The sequence below is a fragment of the Bolinopsis microptera genome, chromosome 13 (assembly GCF_026151205.1).
Source record: "Bolinopsis microptera isolate Bmic1 chromosome 13, MBARI_Bmic_1.0, whole genome shotgun sequence".
NCBI classification, from domain to species: domain Eukaryota; kingdom Metazoa; phylum Ctenophora; class Tentaculata; order Lobata; family Bolinopsidae; genus Bolinopsis; species Bolinopsis microptera.
The window spans coordinates 7,026,936-7,049,148 of NC_087084.1; the positions used below are offsets into that span (position 1 = coordinate 7,026,936).

General features: G+C 37.4%; 1 protein-coding gene across 1 annotated transcript in view; it reads right to left on the reverse strand.

The window, feature by feature from the left end:
* The window catches only part of LOC134824954 (calpain-7-like), a 106,240-nt gene that overhangs the window by 78,027 nt on the left and 6,000 nt on the right, over positions 1–22,213 (reverse strand). The window contains exons 2-9 of the mRNA XM_063836981.1: positions 22,074–22,144; positions 19,406–19,495; positions 19,037–19,107; positions 2,123–2,190; positions 1,434–1,534; positions 741–939; positions 397–482; positions 31–211 (exon numbers count right to left, since the gene is read on the reverse strand). Coding sequence (XP_063693051.1) covers positions 31–211; positions 397–482; positions 741–939; positions 1,434–1,534; positions 2,123–2,190; positions 19,037–19,107; positions 19,406–19,495; positions 22,074–22,144 — 867 coding nt within the window. The remainder of the gene's footprint in view (positions 1–30; positions 212–396; positions 483–740; positions 940–1,433; positions 1,535–2,122; positions 2,191–19,036; positions 19,108–19,405; positions 19,496–22,073; positions 22,145–22,213) is intronic.

Sequence of the window (22,213 nt, forward strand, 5' to 3'; positions counted from 1 at the left end):
GGTAGATGATATTGGTGACGATCTACAAACCTATTCTGGGGGTAGATGATATTGGTGACGATCTGGGTCTTGAACCGCCTCTCAAAATGTGCGCTAACCGCGAGGGACGCTACAAAAGAGCAGTCTGATACGACAGTCTGACGTATACTGAAGGCGGACGGGAGTTTCACTATAGCTGGCTCCTCTGCTATTTCTGTTATTCTCTTCCAACCTGAATTACGGAGATTATCTACAATTCAATTAGTAGATTGTTAATAATTTAAGTTTAAATAATTTAAAATTTAATTTAATAAATATCAAAATTCCAATTTCCATTCAACGACCAATCATATTGATCAACATGTTCGCACTGTTCTACTAGCGATTGCGGATACAGTGAAAATATCGTTGTCTTACCCCCAAAATGCTTTTTCTGTTTATCTGCCAAGCCTAGGTTTCCGTTTTTATCGGTGAACTTATCGATGTAGTAAAATTTGTCAAATCTGCAAGAATAAGTGGCTGTTGTAAATGGTATTAAAGAGAATTGTTACAAATTTTATACCGCATTTCTATTAACACACATCCCAACTCGTTCCTTTTCGCCACCTTTACGAGAAATAAAGTAGAACTCAAAAAGCCCAACATTTTTTTCGTAAGTGAACGAGGACCGAAATACACAACAACCTCACCCAAAACTTACTTATTGTACTAATACTACTACTAATACTACTACTTATTGTACTAATACTATTACAACTGACCTATCTGAATCCATCCAGGGTAAGAACAGCTGTTTATTAATGTAAGAGGACTTCTTGAGAAGTTCTACTTCCTCCGGTTTCAGCTTCCTGATAACACTGGTGTGGTCGGTAGAGTTGGATCCGGGGGTTATTTCTGGGGGTGTTTCGTCAGAAACTCGGGGAACTTCTTCTCTCCGTGATATCGTGGGGGGCGCTGACTCTGGTGAGGGTGAGTAATATGAGATATTGTTAGCAAATTAATAAAGTTAGTTAAGCAAATTTAAGTTAATTTAAGTTAGTTCAAATTGTATCAAATTGAGAGCAGTGCATCTAGTTTGTTTTATATGAAGTATCAAGTACGAAATAATGCGGTAGGAGTGATATCAAGTAACAGTGACACACCACTGACATTGTTCAGGATACCTCGTTTAAAGAAAAATCTACTTTTAACGGGAACATGACATTATATCTTTAAATGCTATTATTGCTCAGCAATGGGTACGGTTTGCAGTTTAGATAGCCATGTGGCACGCTGCAACTAAATTATTCGAGAAATTCTTCTCGAATAATTTTCAAGACTTGATGTCAATTTATTATCGGAGAAAAATACGATTTATGAAATTATTCATGGATCAACAACAGTTCGTCGACGACAGTACTAGCGAATGACCGATTTTGGTTAATTTTTTCTTTTAAAAAAAGTGGTAATCCTACCACTCTCGCTGGAGGAGCCCACGTAACCGGTATCATTACTAAGCGTGTTCTTTTCCTTCTCTTTTGTCTCCTCCTGTATTACACCTGTCAACTCTTCTGCTCTGAGGAAAAGTTACGTAAATTGACATTAAGTAAGTTAGATTCGTAAGCAAAGTTTCGGCCATTTTATTTGTCCACCTCCGTAAGCTGCTTTACACAAAACTATTGAGTAGCAATTACACTAGTGTAGGAATTTAAGAAGTCTTCCTCCTAGATTGGCTTACGTAATATGTTAACGATTCTCAATGGCTTTGAAGGTACCAGTTATATCATTAATAAGGAAAAACACAATGATTATCTGTGGTTTCATCCTTATGTAGCAAAGAAACGTTTTATAAATCTTTACTCCACTGGGAAGTATGAATAAATTACATTTTTTAATGTTGTTGTTATTCATGATTGATATTTGATAAATTATTACTTTTAAATTTGATGGAGAAATAGTTTACTGTATATTTTTCCATGTAGTGCAATGATATTTTGTATACATTAGTGATAGTGATGATGTTATGTCATAATTTTTACTTTACTTTACTTTACTTTACTTTGAAGAAATACTTGTGTTTGAATAATACTTTAATTTCAAATCTCTTCTGAGAGAATCACATAGAAGACTTAATCCCTTTAAAACCAGCAAGATTTTAAATTACCTGTGTAAACTCTGGTCAGCTCGGAGACTGAGCTTCTGAATAGTGGACTGCATGCTGACGTTCGATCTCTGAAAACGTGAATATCAGTGACAGGCTACAGGTATGTAATTTAAAATTTTTTTAGAAAATTAAGATCATAATCCTGAAGATCCCTGTGTCATTCATGATTCACTACATGACAGACACACTTGAGGTTTTTTACTAATTTTTCGATACATTTTTATTTTTCGCGCGCGCAATGTTTTCGGATAAGATGTTGCGCGAGTATTTGACAATTTATGACAAAGCGCGTTCCAGATTCCTCAAACAGTAGACCCTTTCCGGGAAACTTTCAGAGGATGTATTCTCGGTTTTTGTGCCGCAATTTTAGTCACAACTTTTAAAAGTGATGGTTTAATTTAGATATAATGTTCTAGGTTTACCTTTATAGCAAATACTGTTATCATTACATACCAAACACATACGTAGAACCACTCAAAAACGGTCAGATATAGATGGGGCCAATGCAAGCGTGCCGCAAATGTGCCACAAATATTGAGAATACATCGCCTCCAAACTTTCCAATATTAGCGACAAGCAACCATGAACCATCTTTGGAGAGCTTCAAAATTTGCATTTGTATCTGGAAACGATTTAAGAAATGCTGATAGCTTTGCTTTAAATTTTTAAATAGCAGATGGTCTCCAATGGGGTAAAGCTATGATAGTGTTCCATAAACGTGGCCGGTGGCCCCATTACTGCAAATGAACCATCATACAATGCCTGTTGACGTTGAGTAATAGACTCAAGCCAGCGTTTATTGTGGTTAAAAACAACTGAGAACATATTTAGTCTTATCGCATTGTACTTCATTGAAGTTATCAGAATGATACACTCTCCCATACTTATGATTGTGCAGAATTTGTATCCAGTAAACTTCAAATTTTAGTGCTTATTGTGTGATTGAGAAATAGAACACTTCAAGAAATGTGCAGATCACGTTTCGTTAATTAACTGTACTGTTTGCTAAATATAACTTCTTCACAATATCATGATACAATGCGGATTGCGAAATCCAGAAGCGAATTTGAGAGCTTCCATCTAAAATATATTTAGGACATATAATACATATATTAGATGATGGCAGTAGGTACAATACGTCAATTCTGTATTGATTTAAACTTTCTCACACCCCATAATGAGAAACATAGTCTACGATAATTCGCCAAAACATCATGTTATTCGTGTTGATCTAAACTTTTAATCTGGAATAGGAGAGCCATTTGAATAGGAGAGCCATTTCTGTTATTAAGTTCACGGTACGGTATGTATTTTTTATTTTAGGGTAGAGTATACTATTGCGTCAGTTCTCAGTATCCTGTGGGATTTGGTTTCGGAATTCGCCGAAATGCGAATACTGTGTTCTGATTGGTTAGTTTGTGTCAAGTGTCGTGTATGATGTGCTCTGATTGGTTAGTTTGAAAATGAAATGCTGATGCGCATTCCATTTTCGCACAGTAACATAGTGTATGATTTCTGATGGTGGTCTGAAAATTACTAATATTGCTGATGTAATATGGGAACGGTTTGTCTTATTAATGCTTTTCATACAAAGTTACAACAAAGTCTTCATGTTATGTATCCTGGATTTGGACAGGATATTACCCGTTTAAAATATTTCCATCACGTTACATAATTCTCAATAAATGTAATAGATTTGTAGTGTTGTAATTAGTTTAAAACTCTTAGATCTTTAGCTTTTCCTAATTCTAATCATAAGTCTCTGAGAATGTTTGATATTTTACAGTTCAATACTATCGAAGGACACCTGCGAAATATTTTCTCCAGCAACTACCAATGTGCGCTGGGTAATTGCAAGATAAATGAGCATCAGTAAGGTAAATACCACCTGGTCTGTTGCTGATTGAAAAGTTTGAGATAATACGAAATCAATTCCCTGTCTACTTTCTAACACCTTGTAGCGGGTATATAGTGCAGTTACCGTGGCTTTATTTGTGGTCATTGTACATATACCAACCAAACGTTGAGAAAGTGTAACTCCAGTTGGGGATACAGGGGGATTAGGACCCCTATAAATCAACATCCTCAATAAATGTAATAGATTTGTAATGTTGTAACTTGTAATTATTGTAACAATTTGAAATAGTTAGTTTTGTTTCTTGGAATCTTATTACCTTGCAATCTTTAGTCTGAACGACATATACATGTATAAACTGTATGGCATGGGTGATTTATTTTTGGGCGTTCTTTAAAAAATATGTTTATTTTACTAGCCCAAATACATCGTCTACTCCAAAACTTAACTTTGAGTACCGAGCACACACAAATTCTGTTCGACTCTTGCCTTTGTTACATTTCTAGTTTCCGAGTTATTGCTGCATTGATATTTCCTTACTTCGTTGGGTTGTTTACTAATTTATCTTGGATATTTCTCCCCCTTTATTTAAATTTTGCATGGTGCTAATAGTCCGAGATGTATCTGAATAATCTCTACGATCTTCCTGGCCCAAAATACAAAAATACGAGTGACCGCGAAACCCTAGAAAGTGTGTCCCAAAACGTCCTCATGGCATTGAGTACAAAAATGCCATGAAGTTCAAATGTTTTAAGCATCATCTAGACAATTGATAACCGTCGAGAAATAGCTTTTAACACGAAAAGCTAACGAGATGGCCTTTTAGAACGGTTGGTTTCCGACTATAATTCAATAATAGATATTATTATTATTTACCATTCCCTTTTAGATAGCAGAATGGTCACCTCCACCAACTACACTGAGTATGGGATTCACAGCGCTGGAGAAAGGTGTCTCTGGGTCACCTGGCTGATGATTGTACTTCTATCCTCACTGATTGGAGACTCCATCATTCTGATAGCTTCAATTAGATACAATGCGATAAAACTAAACAAGTTCTTGGTAGTTGTGATGCAGCATATCGCAGTTTGTGACATTTTAGCGTCCTTAACCTACGTCCTCCCCACAATGATATCACTGATCGCTAACAAATGGGTCCTTGGAGATGCTTTAGCCTACATCATCGCATCCTTGGACCTAACTAGCTACACAGGAACAAGCATTCTTATATGCACCTTATCTTTTAGTAAACTACTGTTATTAAAGTATCCACTTAAACTTAATTATTGGACTCTGAAAAATGCCCATATAACGTGCTCCTTAGCGTGGTTTCTTGCTGTTATTTTTCCTGTAATTCGTTTGGCATTTGATGAAAATGGACTTGCATTCAGTTATCTTGAGTATAACATGAACTATGGTCTACCTAACGAGAAAACTTCAAAGACAAATGAAGTTATTATGCATTCCATTTTTGTAATGACAGTTTACATCCCAACACTTTTAGTCATTCTCACAACGATGGGCACGTTGTTCTATTTGGTGAAATCTATAAAAGTGGCAAGGCGGACTGGAAGTGATCAAAGATGGCAAGGAATCGTTATGGTGGTGGCTACAGCTGTAGTTTATTGTGTTTCTGTGTTACCAGGAAGTTTCTCTATTTTCTTAAAGCAACCTGACGACACGAACCTCAGAGATAGAATATTTGAGTCTTTGATAACGCTAAATATCATATGCAACTTCTATATCTACAGCCTAACAATTCCTAGCTTCAGACATTTCATTGCATCAAAAGCTCACCAAATATCAAGAAGGATGAAAGCACGATGCACTAAAATACATCAAGTAGAAAACTTGACATTAAACAACGTAACAGGAAATGCTTCACCTCGAACTACCCAAACCTCAGATATAATGTTAATATCGCAGTTAGGTAATTAAAACAATCATCATCGCCATATTGTTGTAATAAAGTGCTTTCTATGTTTTATAATACGATTAAATGAATGGTTTACACATTTATAATACTAGCAGGAACCCGTATAATATAACCCTAAACGGTGTCAAGACTCAAAAGCTCAAAATACTAAAATAATTATTACCTATTTAATTGGCGTTTTTGACACCACTTGGGGGTCCAAATTTTCGGCTCTAAAATCATTATTCCTTGGCCAATTTTTTATTTTTTCATGCTGATTTGAAGGCCATTAAAGCATTTGACCCAGCCAACAAAGTTCCAGTTGTATATCTTTTACGGTTTATGCGGAAAGTCGCGTTAAAGTTGATGCCGTGGTGTCAGTAAAATGGCACAGATATATATATATATCGTCTCGCTTTATATTATACTAGCAGGAACCCGTATAATATAACCCTAAACGGTGTCAAGACTCAAAAGCTCAAAATACTAAAATAATTATTACCTATTTAATTGGCGTTTTTGACACCACTTGGGGGTCCAAATTTTCGGCTCTAAAATCATTATTCCTTGGCCAATTTTTTATTTTTTCATGCTGATTTGAAGGCCATTAAAGCATTTGACCCAGCCAAAAAAGTTCCAGTTGTATATCTTTTACGGTTTATGCGGAAAGTCGCGTTAAAGTTGATGCCGTGGTGTCAGTAAAATGGCACAGATATATATATATATATCGTCTCGCTTTATATTATACTAGCAGGAACCCGTATAACCCTAAAATGGTGTCAAGACTCAAGAGACCAAAATAATTATTACCTATTTAATTCGCGTTTTTGACACCACCTGGGGTACCAAATTTTGGGCTCTAAAACTCCTACCTCTTGGCCAATTTTTTATTTTTTCATGCTGATTTGGAGGCCATTAAAGCATTTGACCCAGTCAAAAAATTTTCAGTTGTATGTATTTTACGGTTTTTGCGGAAATTTGCGTTAAAGTTGATGCCGTGGTGTCAGTAAAATGGCACAGATAAATATATTATATATATATATCGTCTCGCTTTATATATAGTAAGATAGTAAGATTATTATGAAAATATTATATAAATGTATATATAATATTATTTAATATTATTATGATAATATTGATACTTTACCGAGCCATTATTTCTTGTTTTGTTTTGCAGTATGATTGGAGCTATCTTTAATAATCTGATGATAAGCTATGTATTTCATTGACTTTAATTCTTTAGGATTGATTTGAATATTACAAAACATTTCTTTTATTTGATATACTTCATGAAAGTTTGGATAGCCAATTATAACTATTTGCGTTGCAAATGACTGGAGTAACATAACCAATTTATGTGCAGACTCAAGTCTCAAATCTCAATTGTCTCTTAACAGACTCGATAAAAAATCCCATCTGCATCGATCAGGAGATATTGCTCCAAGAATTAATATCATTATCATGTCTCAGAATTGCTCAGATATAATAATATGTCTCCTCAATATGTCTACTGTAGGAATATTAACTTCTGAGGTGGATGTGGTAGGTATACAACTGTAGACAGGCTGCAGTCAAGGATTAGTTAATCCCAGGTCCCCCTTTGTGATTATAGCTCAGTAACTATATTGCCGCCCTTTGAAGGAATCGGCTTCTAATCAAATTGGAAATTGTTAAGTTTTGATGGTCCAACATCATATAATATGAAGCACACACTGCATTTATCTATAACTACAGTCCTTTTGGCTCTGAAATAAGCTAGTTCGAGTTACTCGTAAACACGGTATTTGTTGCCGACAACGTTTGATACATGACACTTAAAAATCTATTAAAGCACACCTGCGAAACTGTGCTCCAGAAAAACCTCCAATGTACATTAAGTTACGATAAATGGACAACAGTAACAGTATAAGGCAAAGTAATATATAAGGCAAACACCTGGCACTTTGAAATGCAAGCTTCAGATAATTCAAAAGTAAATTATCACTCCACCTTTTGAGCTTGTTTCAAATCATAGCAGTCATAGCAAGATAGAACCTGACGAATCTTTTCCTTTGGCCCATAGCTCAAGCACAGATGCCACTCTCACAAAGTTGAGCATTGTTTGCTGAAATTCCCTGACCTATCCATTTTATCACTCTGCTTCGAAGAATTAAATCATATTATATTACAATGCAACGACCAATCGAATTAACGATGGTTCGTTTGTTCAAGTTGTTCAACAATATGGATTTATGGATTATGGCCAGTATATCGTACTGTTTTTAATTATTCTTGAATTTCGAACAGTGCATCATATGCTAGTTTTGGAGATATTCCAAATATTAAACTTTCGTGTTTTCAAATTCAAGTTTTGTGCTGGTATTTTGTTAATTCTTTTCTCAACCTTAGCTATACGAGATTCTTCAAAGGAAACATGGTCAATTCAGCAAACTACACTGAGTATTGTAAATACATTGTGTACCAAATAGAAACTTGCCCTGTTTTGACACCGCCAGTAAAATAATGTTTTTGCAATACAATAATTTGATGATAATATTTTCAGAAACATGATAACCTCTTCAAACTACACTGAGTATGGTATTCATAACACGGAAGAAAGAAGTGTGTGGGTCATATACTTACTGATAGTGCTTCTATCCTCGCTGATTGGAGACTCCATCATTCTGATAGCTTCAATTAGATACAATGCGATAAAACTAAACAAGTTCTTGGTAGTTGTGATGCAGCATATCGCAGTTTGTGATATTTTAGCGTCCTTAACCTACGTCCTCCCCACCATGATCTCACTGATCGCTAACAAATGGGTTCTAGGATATATCCTCGCTTATGCCCAAGTATACTTGCACTCATGCGCCTTTTCAGGAAGCAACATACTCATCTGTGTCCTATCTTGCAGCAAACTCTTATTATTGAAGTTCCCTCTCCAAAGAAGAACAAGTATACTGCTAACAAAGAAATGTGCTCATGTAATTTGTGGTAGTGTCTGGTTGTTGTCTTTTATTCTTCCAGCAGTTCGCTGGGCTTTTGATAAAAACGGACTTGTGTTTAGTTTCATCGAGTACAACATCAACTATGGTGCACCTGCTGAGAAAATTTCAAAGGCAAATTTAGTGATTATGTATACGATTTATGCTGTGTCGGTTTTTATTCCAACTTTTATCGTCGTTTTGACAACATTCGGACTAGTGATATTTTTGCTGAAATCAAGAAAGGTGGCAAAGCGCACTGGAAGTGATCAAAGATGGCAGGGAATTGTAACTGTGGTGGCTACAGCTGTGGTTTATTGCGTTTCTATAATACCTGGAGCTCTCACTATTTTCTTAGAGGCGCCTCATAATACCATCCTCAGAGATAGAATTTTGGAGACTTTGGTAACACTAAATATCATGTGCAACTTTTATATTTATAGTCTGACAGTACCTAGCTTCAGAAACTTCATCAGATTAAACGCTTTCCATATAATCAGGAGATTGGGACGATGCATCGGGTTTTCTAGTGGGTTACAAACTGAAACATCAACGGGAGACGAACAAAATGTAATAGAAAATCATCTAGTGGACACGGTTCAAACCTCTGATATGTTGTGAGAGTTTGGGAGTTGTGAGAGTTTGGGAGACAATTAATAAATATTGATATTTTCTTGAGTATTTATCTTTTTTAATCATTTCGTTGTCATTGTGGTATCACTGAATTTATCAAAGCTAAATAGTGTCAATTTTTTTAAGTGTGTCATTTCAATTAGTGGCTGCTAATTAATTAGTGGCTACTAATTGCTAACGAGTCCCTTAGCCAATAGCCAGTACCCACTACCCACGCGCTTACCTGCACAATAGACTATACGAAGCAGTATTGTCCCCTGTATCAGTACACCACCTAATGCACTTCACTGTAACGTTCACTTCCTCATACTCTGTAAGAACGTATAATGCTTTGTATACCTTTTACCTTTATCTCCATTATTGTTGGTGTTGTTTTTGGAATTTCTTCAGAATTCTAGGCATCAGCTGTATATGAAATTTTGTTACCCGCTAACTAAATCTATCCACTATTCCAAAAAGGTTGAAGATGAATTTTGCTATTCATCGTTCAGCAACGATTACCTGCTCTGTGGTTTAAAATGCAAAAATTCAGCCAGTCGTTACCACATCCTGAAGTTATCGCACAACTATGACGTCACAACTATGACGTCATACATGAGCTCCTCCAGATTACCGGATAGGAGATCGCTTTAAACTGTACTTAACTATTAGTTACCAGGCCTCTTCAGCTCTACTTCCAACGTTTTAAAGTGTACTTAACTATTAGTTACCAGGCCTCTTCAGCTCTACTTCCAACTAGTTGATGCAACTCGTGTGTCTCCCTCTAATATTATTGCTGATATGACAAAAGATACACTATCATATATCCACCAGTGTGCTCTTTTTGCTACAGCGGGCACGTGCAGCCCGCTATTAAAAAGGCCCGGCATTTTTTTCAGCCCGCTGATGATACAGCCCACAAAGGCACTAGCAGTTGACATGTTGCTGCCCGCCGGGCTATATGACATAATATAGCCCGCGAGAACGAGATACAATCTGGCAACGTCAACAATAGCTAAGTGCAGTATCTTAAACTGACGTTAAACACGCTACAAGTACAAACTATACGAGCACACAAATTTCTACGCAGATGAAGCTCAAATTTTGCGGCCTAAAAAACTAATAGTTAATGAACTAGTATTACAAGGCACGTGCACCATAGTTATGTCTATGATGATTGCATACACAGCAGCACTATCCCCATATTATTCAACGTCACTACATTTTAATAATTCTCCCGGGAAGAAATGCACCAGATCCTCTCACCCCAATACCATGTAGTGTGCAATATGATTGGCTCATATTGAACACGTGACGTGTTACTATGGATACAAAAATTCGTGGCGACTTCAAGTCTGTGGTGATGTTTATATACACTACGCAGCTCTCTATCAACTGTTTACCATTTTTATGATTGTTCACCAGTTCACTATTTCGGTAAATAAATTTGTATATTTCAGGCCTTTTTACGTGTAATTCTATTGTGTTCCCGAGAGAAATTTTGCCCTGTTTTTTGTTCTTAAACAAACGCTAAAATTGATATTTAATGTCATCTGTGATCTCGAGCTCTCTGGGTTATTATTATATATATATTAGTATTACAGCCACTGTCAGTTTATACAGTTGAAAAACACAGTTTTTAATCTATGTTAATGATGAAGTGAATAACATACCGTTGTAACTGTTCATCGATTCGGTTGATATGATGTGTAATACCATTAGTACTTCTACTCCTTTTGATAGTGTAAGCTGTAAGCTGAACTGATTTTTATATTTAGCTCGGATTTGTACTTGTAAATACATTGTGTACTGAATAGCAACTTGCCCTGTTTTGACACCACCAGTAAAATGATGTTTTTGCAATACAATAATTTGATGATAATATTTTCAGAAACATGATAACCTCTTCAAACGACACTGAGTATGGTATTCATAACACGGAAGAAAGAAGTGTGTGGGTCATATACTTATTGATAGTGCTTCTATCCTCACTGATTGGAGACTCCATCATTCTGATAGCTTCAATTAGATACAATGCGATAAAACTAAACAAGTTCTTGGTAGTTGTGATGCAGCATATCGCTGTTTGTGATATCCTAGCGTCCTTAACCTACGTCCTCCCTACCATGATCTCACTGATCGCTAACAAATGGGTTCTAGGAGATACCTTAGCCTATATCCATGTCTACCTCGACTCCAGCACCTTCACAGCCAGCAGCATCCTGATATGTACGTTAACTACCAGTAAGTTACTGCTGGTGACATTTCCTCTCAAGTCAGGATACTGGACCCGTAAAAAGGCGCACGTCACGTGTGTTATTATCTGGCTCCTTGCTCTGATCTCCACTGCAGTTCGGCTTGGTTTGGACACAAGTGGACTGGTGTTTTCCTTTATAGAATATAACATCAACTTTAAAGCACTCTCGGCGTATTCAAAAGTTGATAAAATTGTTCTGAATGCGTTCAACGTGTTCACATATGACATTCCCGCCTTGATAGTCATTGTCACGACAATTCTAACAGTGGTTATGTTGTTTAAAGCTAGAAACGTTGCGAGGAGAATCGGTGGGGATTGGAGATGGCAAGGGATTGTTACAGTGGTGGCAACAGCAACAGTTTACTGTATATCTGTTATCCCGGACCGGGTTACATTCATGGTGTTTGTATCATCAACAAAAGAAATCCCATGTGAGAGTCAGCTGATAAGGTTTGCGGAGACCCTGACTACGTTTAACATTATGTGCAACTTTTTTATTTACAGTCTGACTGTTCTTAGCTTCAGGGAGTTTATCAGGACGAAGATTTTAAGATGTGCGCCACAGAAAATGTCAAAACAGCTGGATAAGCATGAATATACAGCTGATTCACAACCTTGTATAATGCAAACATCGCAAATAATTTAGGAGCTGCAAAATGATTACTGATTATCAGCCGAGTGGTTTACTTTGAAGAAATTCCCAATATCACTAGTGTCAAAATGTGTATTATTTTGTATATCAAAGTTTTCATTTTTATCTTGCATTATGATAGAAAGTCTTCTTCTTTTGATTAGTCGGCGTTGACAGTAAGCCTTCCTTACGGTGGCTTTCACAACGCGTCCCCATTTCCCCTACTCCTGCTGCTGGGGAGAGAGACTCCCTTTTCTTAAGTATGCTGATGTTTATTTCCATCATTTTTTACTCAAAAGTTTCACGGACAGGTCACAAACTTGGATAAACCCAATTGCAATTGTTCCTGAAAAAGGTGTTTGTCTGTTTTAATCAAAAATACAATCTATACTAATAATCCCAAAATGTGTGCTGGTGTGTACTGTGTTTTAAATTTCCGTGTTAAAAAAAAACGGTAAGAATTATGGGACTGTTTTTTTCGGTAAAGTTTCGAAAATACTCTGAAGAAGCCAAATGATTAAGATTTTGTAAATCGGCCGGTGGTAATGGTTTTAATTGCTGGTTTTTACCCCAAATGTGATACTATACTTGTCTTACTTTTTCTCCCTCTCTCTCCCCATAAACAGCTATCCTAATTACAACTTTAGTACATAATTAGTTCATTTGGCAGTGAAGCCGCAAGATTGCCTATTAAGTATAACTATTGGATACATGAATTAAATTTACTCTAATGCGGCCAGTTTTGACTGAACACCGTTTCAACCTTTGTACCGTTTATTATACTGTTGCATTTCAACTGCGATAATGAAGTCCAGGCCGTAGGCACGGGTTACACTAGTTGAACAATAACAAATAATTACCTTGAACTAAGCTTCAGAGATTTCCAAACATAATTCATTATTATAATGAGGATTTTAAATTGAGCTTAACCACCGACTAGACATGCGTTAGAGAGAGAGAGAGAGCTTTAACCCTTTGTATTATTCAATTATAAACAAACAAACAAACAATTCCTTCGTTCTAATGATAAACATTGTTTTGACAGCACATGAGTGTCGGCATTATGATCGCTAGTCTGTAACCTGTATAGAGTCATAGTCTCTAGTATATAATATTATCAATTATAAGACAATGCTGTTTAATGGGGGATTATAGATGCATAATACATGACAACCAACTGGGTAATCTGTCACTTGACGCATTTGTCACAATCATAATGACCTTTATTTTGTAGATTTGTGATACAGCATCAAACAAGTTGGTAATCTATCATTTGTCATAATCATTATAACCTTCATTTTGAGGATTTGTGCTACAGTATAAAATAAATCACTGTATTATGACGACACAACCTTTCATTCGTTGCTGCTAAAGAATGGGTTCGGGTTGGGACTAAGGACCTTCTAATCCACTATTCAATTCACTAACTGCATAGGTAATATATGCGTCCTTATTATATATGACAACCAAGTTGGTAATCTATCATTTGTCGCAATCATAACTATTATTTGGTGGATTGTAGGGGCAGGGACGGAGAGTGCCTATTTTCCCAAGGTTTGTCACAAATTGTCAATATTGTCGTATACTGTCATATATTGTCGTATAATATATATTGTCATATATTGTCATATTGTGTTGTCGTTTATTGTCGAATCTTGTCACATATTGTTATGTATTGTCATGTATTGTCGTATATTGTCATAGTTTGTCGTATATTGTCATGACAATGGGCACTCTCGGTCCCTTGAAAATTTGTAATCTGTAGATGTGTGGTACATTGTCAAATAAATCACTGCTCGTGACGACACAACGTTTCATTCGTTGCTGCTATATAATAATAACTGTCAGGTTGTTTTAAACTCAACGTTGAGCTGTTGGGTAGTGACTATCAGTAATCTACCTAATATCTGTCTGGCGTTTGTCTGTTATCTCCCGCTGTTATCAAAGTCATGCTTCAATACGAACTGAACGGAGACTTTTATCATTCTGACATCTTCAGTGAGATACATGTTAATAATAAACCTACGATTTCGTAACTTTTCTGCATAAAAACTGGTTGTTCCCCTTGTTGATCAGTTCCGTTGTTAACATCATATAATTATAATACCAATGTTACATTGATGTAACAGTGTTACATTGATACTTCCCCATAACTTAGAACAGTTATCCAGTGATCTGACAACCTATGAACAATTTGTAAATAATAAATGGACCTTGTTTTCCTGCCTAATCTCTCTAATAGAGCAACAAAAACAGCTACAGTTCCAGGAAGCCAATCAGTTAAGTGGCTAAATGCACGGTAGATCATACTGTAAAACATAGTACTATTACTATACTGTGCATCACAAGAGCAGAAAACCACTTACTCCTTCCCGATACAACTGTTACAACTGTTACAAGTGTCTAGTTACGGTTATTGAATCAGGTAGTTTTGTAGTAGACATTGCTAAAAACAGTGTGTTTATTATTAGATTTCTTTTTGCCAGCTTAATCTTTTAATTGTCGATGGAATTTGCAGTGATAACTAACAATAACTACAGGAAGGGGTGACACCCCCCCCCCCCCCCACTACACAACTGTAGCTATCGTAGTAGTCGTTAGTTTTGGTCACCAAAAACCAGATGCAACATTTTAATGTTAGTGCGATCCCGTTCCCGGTACCTGCCTAAAATTGTTTTATGTGCGGCAAATTTAGAGGAAACAACACCACGATTAAGTTGAACAATTTGTCAGATATTCAGTCTCAGGTTGGATTATTCAACAGCGTACTATCTTAGTATTATATAACGTTACATTGTACGATTATTTAGCATCAAATAACTTAATGTAGGATTAATGTATAACACCGAGTTTCCTGAGAATTCAAGATGTAACATTCTATGTGTGTATAAAGTGCTTGCAAATTATATCATGTTCACGTAACAATTAAGTGACTCAATTTCAATCTGTTGAGGGTTTGCGATCCAGCTTCAGTTATTCAGTTGCCAAGATTCACCCTCTTTCGTTTTTATCTCAATTATCCATAGTATTACTTGCCATCTAATAACATCCATTAATAATAATCTGTCTGGGAATACCTTTTTGTTCTATGCTTGTTTTTCCTCATTTTTAAAAGTAATACTTGCTTTTTGATGTCGAGGAAAAATGCGGTATCAGGATAACAGTGCTATTCAGCACCCACTGCACTTATATGTTGCGTCTGCCAAAAACACCCCAAAAAAGATGCATTTCTTTTAACTCTGCAATACTGTCCCAAGTACTACTCAATATGCACCGGGGAGACCCTATTAGATGTCTTTGACGTGGCCTTGATGAAATGTAGGTAAAATGGGTGCCACAGCAAGAAAATCAAAATGTTTATCGAGTTGTGCCTATCAGCTGCTGGACAGATCTCTGGTATTCAATTATAATTAAATAGATAAATTATAATTAGTATACAGATTAATACGATAACTTATCTCCAATATCATCTGTGCTTATATTGTCATAATGTTGGTATTAATTTATCTCCAGTATCATCTGTGCTTAATATATTGTCATAATTTTGGTATTAGGGCGGTGTGCCTCCCGCGTTAGCTATCGATCCAATTGAAGCTGACATTCACCCTTCGGATGCAATTGATATCCGTGAAAACATGAAACATTATCTACGGTGAATCCTTTTTAATCTTGCCACTACACTCTACAGTGGAGCAATATTTCTCAAATCTAGCTTCAGATTGGTGTAAGGGGGGGGGGGGGGGGGGGGGGGGTTGTTCGTAACATGTGAGGTTAAGATATAACAATTTTCATTGGCATAATTTACAGTACTGTGTTTATAAAAAAGTAGCAGCAAATCACGATTAAACATAATATTTTGCTTGTGACATAACTTATGGTTTGTCGCATGGCATATTTGCTACATTTGTTAAAATGTTAGTACTGTTTTATACCCGGCTTCATTTTTTTGAAGTTGAAATAAAAATGTCAGAAAACTAGAAACTCTATGTAAGGCAGCCCCCAGAAAATAATGTCTAAGGAAATTAAGATATAAATACTGCGATGATCGATTTTAGATCAGCCTGTATACGGTAATACAAAATAGATTACATCACTATTTCTGGGTTAGCATATTAATTATTTGTCGCAACATTCTCTTAGTGTCATTTTTTGTAAAGCATTTCCGCATCAGCGCTTAGTATCCTGCAAAATCTTTCAATTTCATTTGATTTCTATTGAATTTTCTTTGATCATCTTATTTGTAGAAAACGCAATTATTATATTTAATATATTATATAAATTATATTTACAACAGATGAAGATTCACCTTAGACAAACTTTGATATTACAAGAGCAATGACAGTAGCTGATGGTACTAGCTCAGTGTAGGTTTGCAACGCATTCCATCTGTTTAATTATGCATACAGCTGCACTGGTTAGAAATGTTGGGTCTACATATAATGTGGCTCACCACATGAGTAATAAGTATTAGCTGGGCTCATGAAGGTGCCATATTTGTTTGTTGTTTGTTTGTTTATAGAACCCGTCCCCAATCTCGTATCGGAAAATAACTAAACTCAGGTCTGAGTGTGAATACGGGTGGTACCTGCATATTTAATGTGTCATATTTAATGTGTACTGATTTAATATGTACTGATTGCTATATTATTGATTGCTATATCTTGATAATAATAATCATTACTACTACTTGAGGGGCGTTTATGCACATGCTTGAAAATTATGTTAATTCTAAGCAAATTTTCTTGATTGGCCTTCATTTTTCCAGGATCTAACACTACCAACTACACTGAGTAAGGACTTCACAGCACTGGAGAAAGGTGTCTCTGGGTCACCTATCTGATGATCGTGCTTCTATCGTCACCGATTGGAGACTTTTTGGGCGTTGTTCAATATTTCACTAGCCCAAATTGATTGTCTAGTCCCAAACTTAACTTTGAGTACCTATCCAGTAAATTCTCGGAGTGTTCCATTTTATTTGTTACATTTTTACTTTTTGAGCTATTTTTATTGCTGCATTGATATTTCGTTGGGTTTTTACTGATTTATCTTGCATATTTCTTCCCCTTGCATAGTGCTAATTCGATAATTATAGATATTGGCTTTATCATTCTTTTTTAGATAGCAGAATGGTCACCTCCACCAACTACACTGAGTATGGACTTCACAGCACTGGAGAAAGGTGTCTCTGGATCACCTGGCTGATGATCGTGCTTCTATCCTCACTAATTGGAGACTCCATCATTCTAATAGCTTCAGTAAAATACAACGCGATAAAACTAAACAAGTTCTTAGTCGTCATAATGCAACATATTGCAGTTTGTGATATCCTAGCTTCCTTAACCATCGTGCTCCCCACCATGGTATCCCTCATTGCCAACAAATGGGTCCTAGGAGAGGCAGTAGCCTACATCCACGTGTACCTGAACTTCAGTAGTGTTATAGCCAACAACATGCTGATTTGCACGCTTGTCAGTAGCAAAGTGCTGCTACTGAAGTTTCCTGTCAGCGCTAGAAGCTGGACAACAACACATGCACATATCACGTGTGTTGCATCTGCCTGGGTGCTTGCAGTTGTTATTCCTGCGGCTCGTGTGTATTTTGATGAATACGGACTTGTTTTCTCCTATATTGAATATAACATGAACTTTGGGCTGTCCTCTGAGTATTCCAAAGCTGACAAGATCATTATCTATCTGTTCTCAGTACTAGCAGTTTATATTCCAACTCTAATCCTAATTGTGGCAACTATTTGTATAATAGTTTACCTACTGCACGCGAGAAAAGCAGCTAAACAAAGTGGAGGGGATATAAGGTGGCAGGGTATGGTGACTGTGATAGCCACAGCAGCAGTGTACGGGATCTCTAACATTCCTTATAACCTTTTTATTATAGTTGTGAGGGTTATTAATGAAGGGAGCAGCCCAACTGCGTTCAGAACGTTTGAGTCACTGAATATGCTGAACTATTGCTGTAATTTCTTTATATACAGCAATACTATTCCTAGTTTCAGACAGTTTATCAAAGCTAGGGTTGCAGGGGTTTCAGGGAAGTTGCGAGGATTTTCTGGAGTAAGTGATAAAGTAGGTGGGTCTGATGAAAATACAAAACCTTCCGGAACACAACAGAATACTTCGTTTTTTTTAACTGTTATGAATGGTGAAGGAAATCAGGAGTAATGAAACGGAGGAGAACTTTCAACTTTCAGTTTATAACTCAGTTGAAGTGAGTATAATGCAATTGAACTTTAAAGAAGAAACAAAGTTGCTTAGTACGATACATAGTACATACATACTTTTATTTAGTTTGGCATTATGAAGATTTGAATTTTGTACTTATTCTAATGCTGCTGTACTTGTTTTACGATAAGTACAGAAGTTTGGCCAACTGCCAAATTTCTTGCTTATTTAGTGCTTACTTTTAAAACTGTCCAGTGTCCACTGCACAGAGGAACTCCAAATTAAAAGAGACTGTTAAAATAAATGTTACTTATTAAGATTTCATCTTTTAATAATAATAATCGTAAATTTTACCGGAAGTTTACTATAAATCCAATAAGCAAGTAATTGATTCGTGGATACAGTGTACAGTAAAACCCCGATTTCCCGCATACTCCGATTTACCCCAAACTCCGCGGTAAATCGGGGTTTTACTGTACATTTATGTTTTGAAATGGCTTACCGATCGAAGACAGAGTTGAGCAGTATCCTTGTACCTTTCCAGAGCGGTAAGGGTGTGACCAGCTTCATCCTCTGGGATTATTAGTAGCTTGTTATGTGTTGTTATGTTATGTGTTGTTATATTTAAATTAACATCGTGATTAATTTAAACGGGTGTATTTCAACCTTGTAACATTGCACGCGGTTAATAAAATGATGTGAGTGAATTACTTAAATTTTAAGGTTAAACCGTTCATCTTATATACTTTTTAAAGAGACAGTAAAGAAACGATAACTTCTAGCCAAGATTAATACAACTTTAAAATAAAGCCATGATTTACAAATAAGTAAAGATTATTATTATTATTATTACATAAGTAAAGATTCAAACCCAGTATAGCCTGTTCCATAAGAAACTCTATGTTGCGCATGAGCGCACTGTCCTCTGTCTGCGCTGAACCTCCCTGAACCTTGGGGGACACTGGGGATTTAGAACAGTTAGAATAATAAATGTAAGATTAAGTTTTATAAGGCATCATGTAGCCTCCAGGCTCGACAAACCCCGACAAACCCCGACACACCCCGACAAACCCCGACGTGTCGAGATATGTCGTATCATGTCGGGCCCACCGGCTACATGATGCCTTCTTGTGTAGTGTTTTTCCACGTAAAGCTTGATGACTCCGTCTCGGCTTTTTGTTGGGAGACTCAAAAAAAAATTTGAAAAAATTAAAATAAAAATTTAAAAAAATAAAAATAAAAATAAATAAAAAAACCTCCAGGCTCGACAAACCCCGACACACCCGACAAACCCTGACAAACCCCGACACACCCCGACAAACCCCGACAAACCCCGACATATCCCGACAGACCCCGACGTGTCGAGATATGTCGTATCATGTCGGGCCCACCGGCTACATGATGCCTTTTTATAATTACATCTTAAGGAATCAACAGTTCGAGATGTATGGTTTATTTACGGTAGCATGGACATCATTTTATGAACTGAATATGCAAAAATGGAGTGAAATTTGTATTTGTCTCCGAAATTATAACCATTCAAAATCCAACATTTTTTTGCATAACCCTGTATTAATGCTTTTCGGGTTCTTTTGCGATAGTCAAAACGCGACAACTAGCGCTGGATGGCGACAACTAGCGCTATCCAGCGCTAGTTGTCGCCATCCAGCACTAGTTGTCGCTATCCAGCGCTGGATAACGCTGGCCAGCGCAAAATATATATGTTCGATAATTGTCGCTATCCAGCGCTAGTTGTCGCCATCCAGCGCTAGTTGTCGCCATCCAGCGCTAGTTGTCGCTATCCAGCGCTAGTTGTCGCTGGCTATGCGACACTGTCGCACGCGATAGTTTGCGATGGCCAGCGCAACTGGCCATCGCAGAAAACAGTTCGATAACTAGCGCTGGATAGCGACAACTAGCGCTGGATAGCGACAACTAGCGCTGGCCAGCGCTAAGCGATAGCCAGCGCTGGCCAGCGCTGGCCATCGATATCCAGCGCAAAATTTTTGCGCTATTACTCGTCAGCTAGCGCTGGCCAGCGCTAGCCAGCGCTAGTTGTCGCTATCCAGCGCTAGCCAGCGCTGGCCAGCGCTAGCCAGCGATAGTTGTCGCTATCCAGCGCTAGCCAGCGCTAGCCAGCGCTAGCCAGCGTTAGCCAGCGCTAGCCAGCGGTAACCAGCGCTAGCCAGCGCAATGTATCAAAATCATATACTTGCGATATTACTCGGATGATGATTAATCACTTTACACTTGACTGTCACGTGCCTTTTTTAACCCATTCTCTGACTCTAGCTGGTTCTGAACGACTTTTCGAAACCCCAACCCTCTAATCTGATCCCAACCCTAACCCTAACCCAATCCTTAACAAAAACATATGCTGAAACCCTAACAATAACGAGAAATTAGACTAACTTCCTTATACGGTCATATCACGTGATCGATACATGTACAGTTTTTCGCCAATATCTCGTCAGGAGAGCATTTTAACCCTATGTCATGGGCCCATGGGGGTTGATTCGGAATTAGCGTCCGAAAATACATCGATTGAAGTTGGACACAACCATCGGGGGCCCTTTTAGAACAATCTCGAAGATCGACTGTAGAGTGATTTAGCACGCTCGATATTAGTATTACTCGTCAGCCAGCGCTGGCCAGCGCAATATAGTTGCGATATTACTCGTCAGCTAGCGCTGGCCAGCGCTGGCCAGCGCTGGTTAGCGCTAGCTGACGAGTAATAGCGCAAAAATTTTGCGCTGGATATCGATGGCCAGCGCTGGCCAGCGCTGGCTATCGCTTAGCGCTGGCCAGCGCTGGCCAGCGCTAGTTGTCGCTATCCAGCGCTAGTTGTCGCTATCCAGCGCTAGTTATCGAACTGTTTTCTGCGATGGCCAGTTACGCTGGCCATCGCAAACTATCGCGTGCGACAGTGTCGCATAGCCAGCGACAACTAGCGCTGGATAGCGACAACTAGCGCTGGATGGCGACAACTAGCGCTGGATGGCGACAACTAGCGCTGGATAGCGACAATTATCGAACATATATATTTTGCGCTGGCCAGCGTTATCCAGCGCTGGATAGCGACAACTAGCGCTGGATGGCTACAACTGGCGCTGGATAGCGCTAGTTGTCGCCATCCAGCGCTAGTTGTCGCGTTTTGACTATTGCAAAAGAACCGCTTTTCGAACAAAGTTATAACGAATTCTTCATGTAGTGCATCCTAGGTTTGGACAGATTATACCGTTATAATATTATAACGGCGCCTGGGTGCTTTTGCCAATTGTGCCAATTAGAGTGACAGTGTGGTCAGGTGGACCATTATATACCAGCTAGCTGATAGCATATATGCACATTGCACTTACTCTCTTACTCCATTAAAGAATATTCATGATAGTATGTCTGAACTCTGATGTTATCAATTATCATCTAGCGCCAAATTTAGTTGAATACTATTTATTCGGATGTATATAATATTGTGTAATAAATTGTCTTTTCTCGATGATATAATGTTATAATTATGTTTCAAATTATTAGATACTTACTGCTTAGCACCTTCTTCAGTTGTTCTGCCCGATCAATGTAGCTGAGTATAGTTGGACGGAGGTGACTCATACTGAAAAATATTTTAATCTTTGTTAAATTGTTGTTCTTATATGAAAATTCAATTAATTATTATTATATA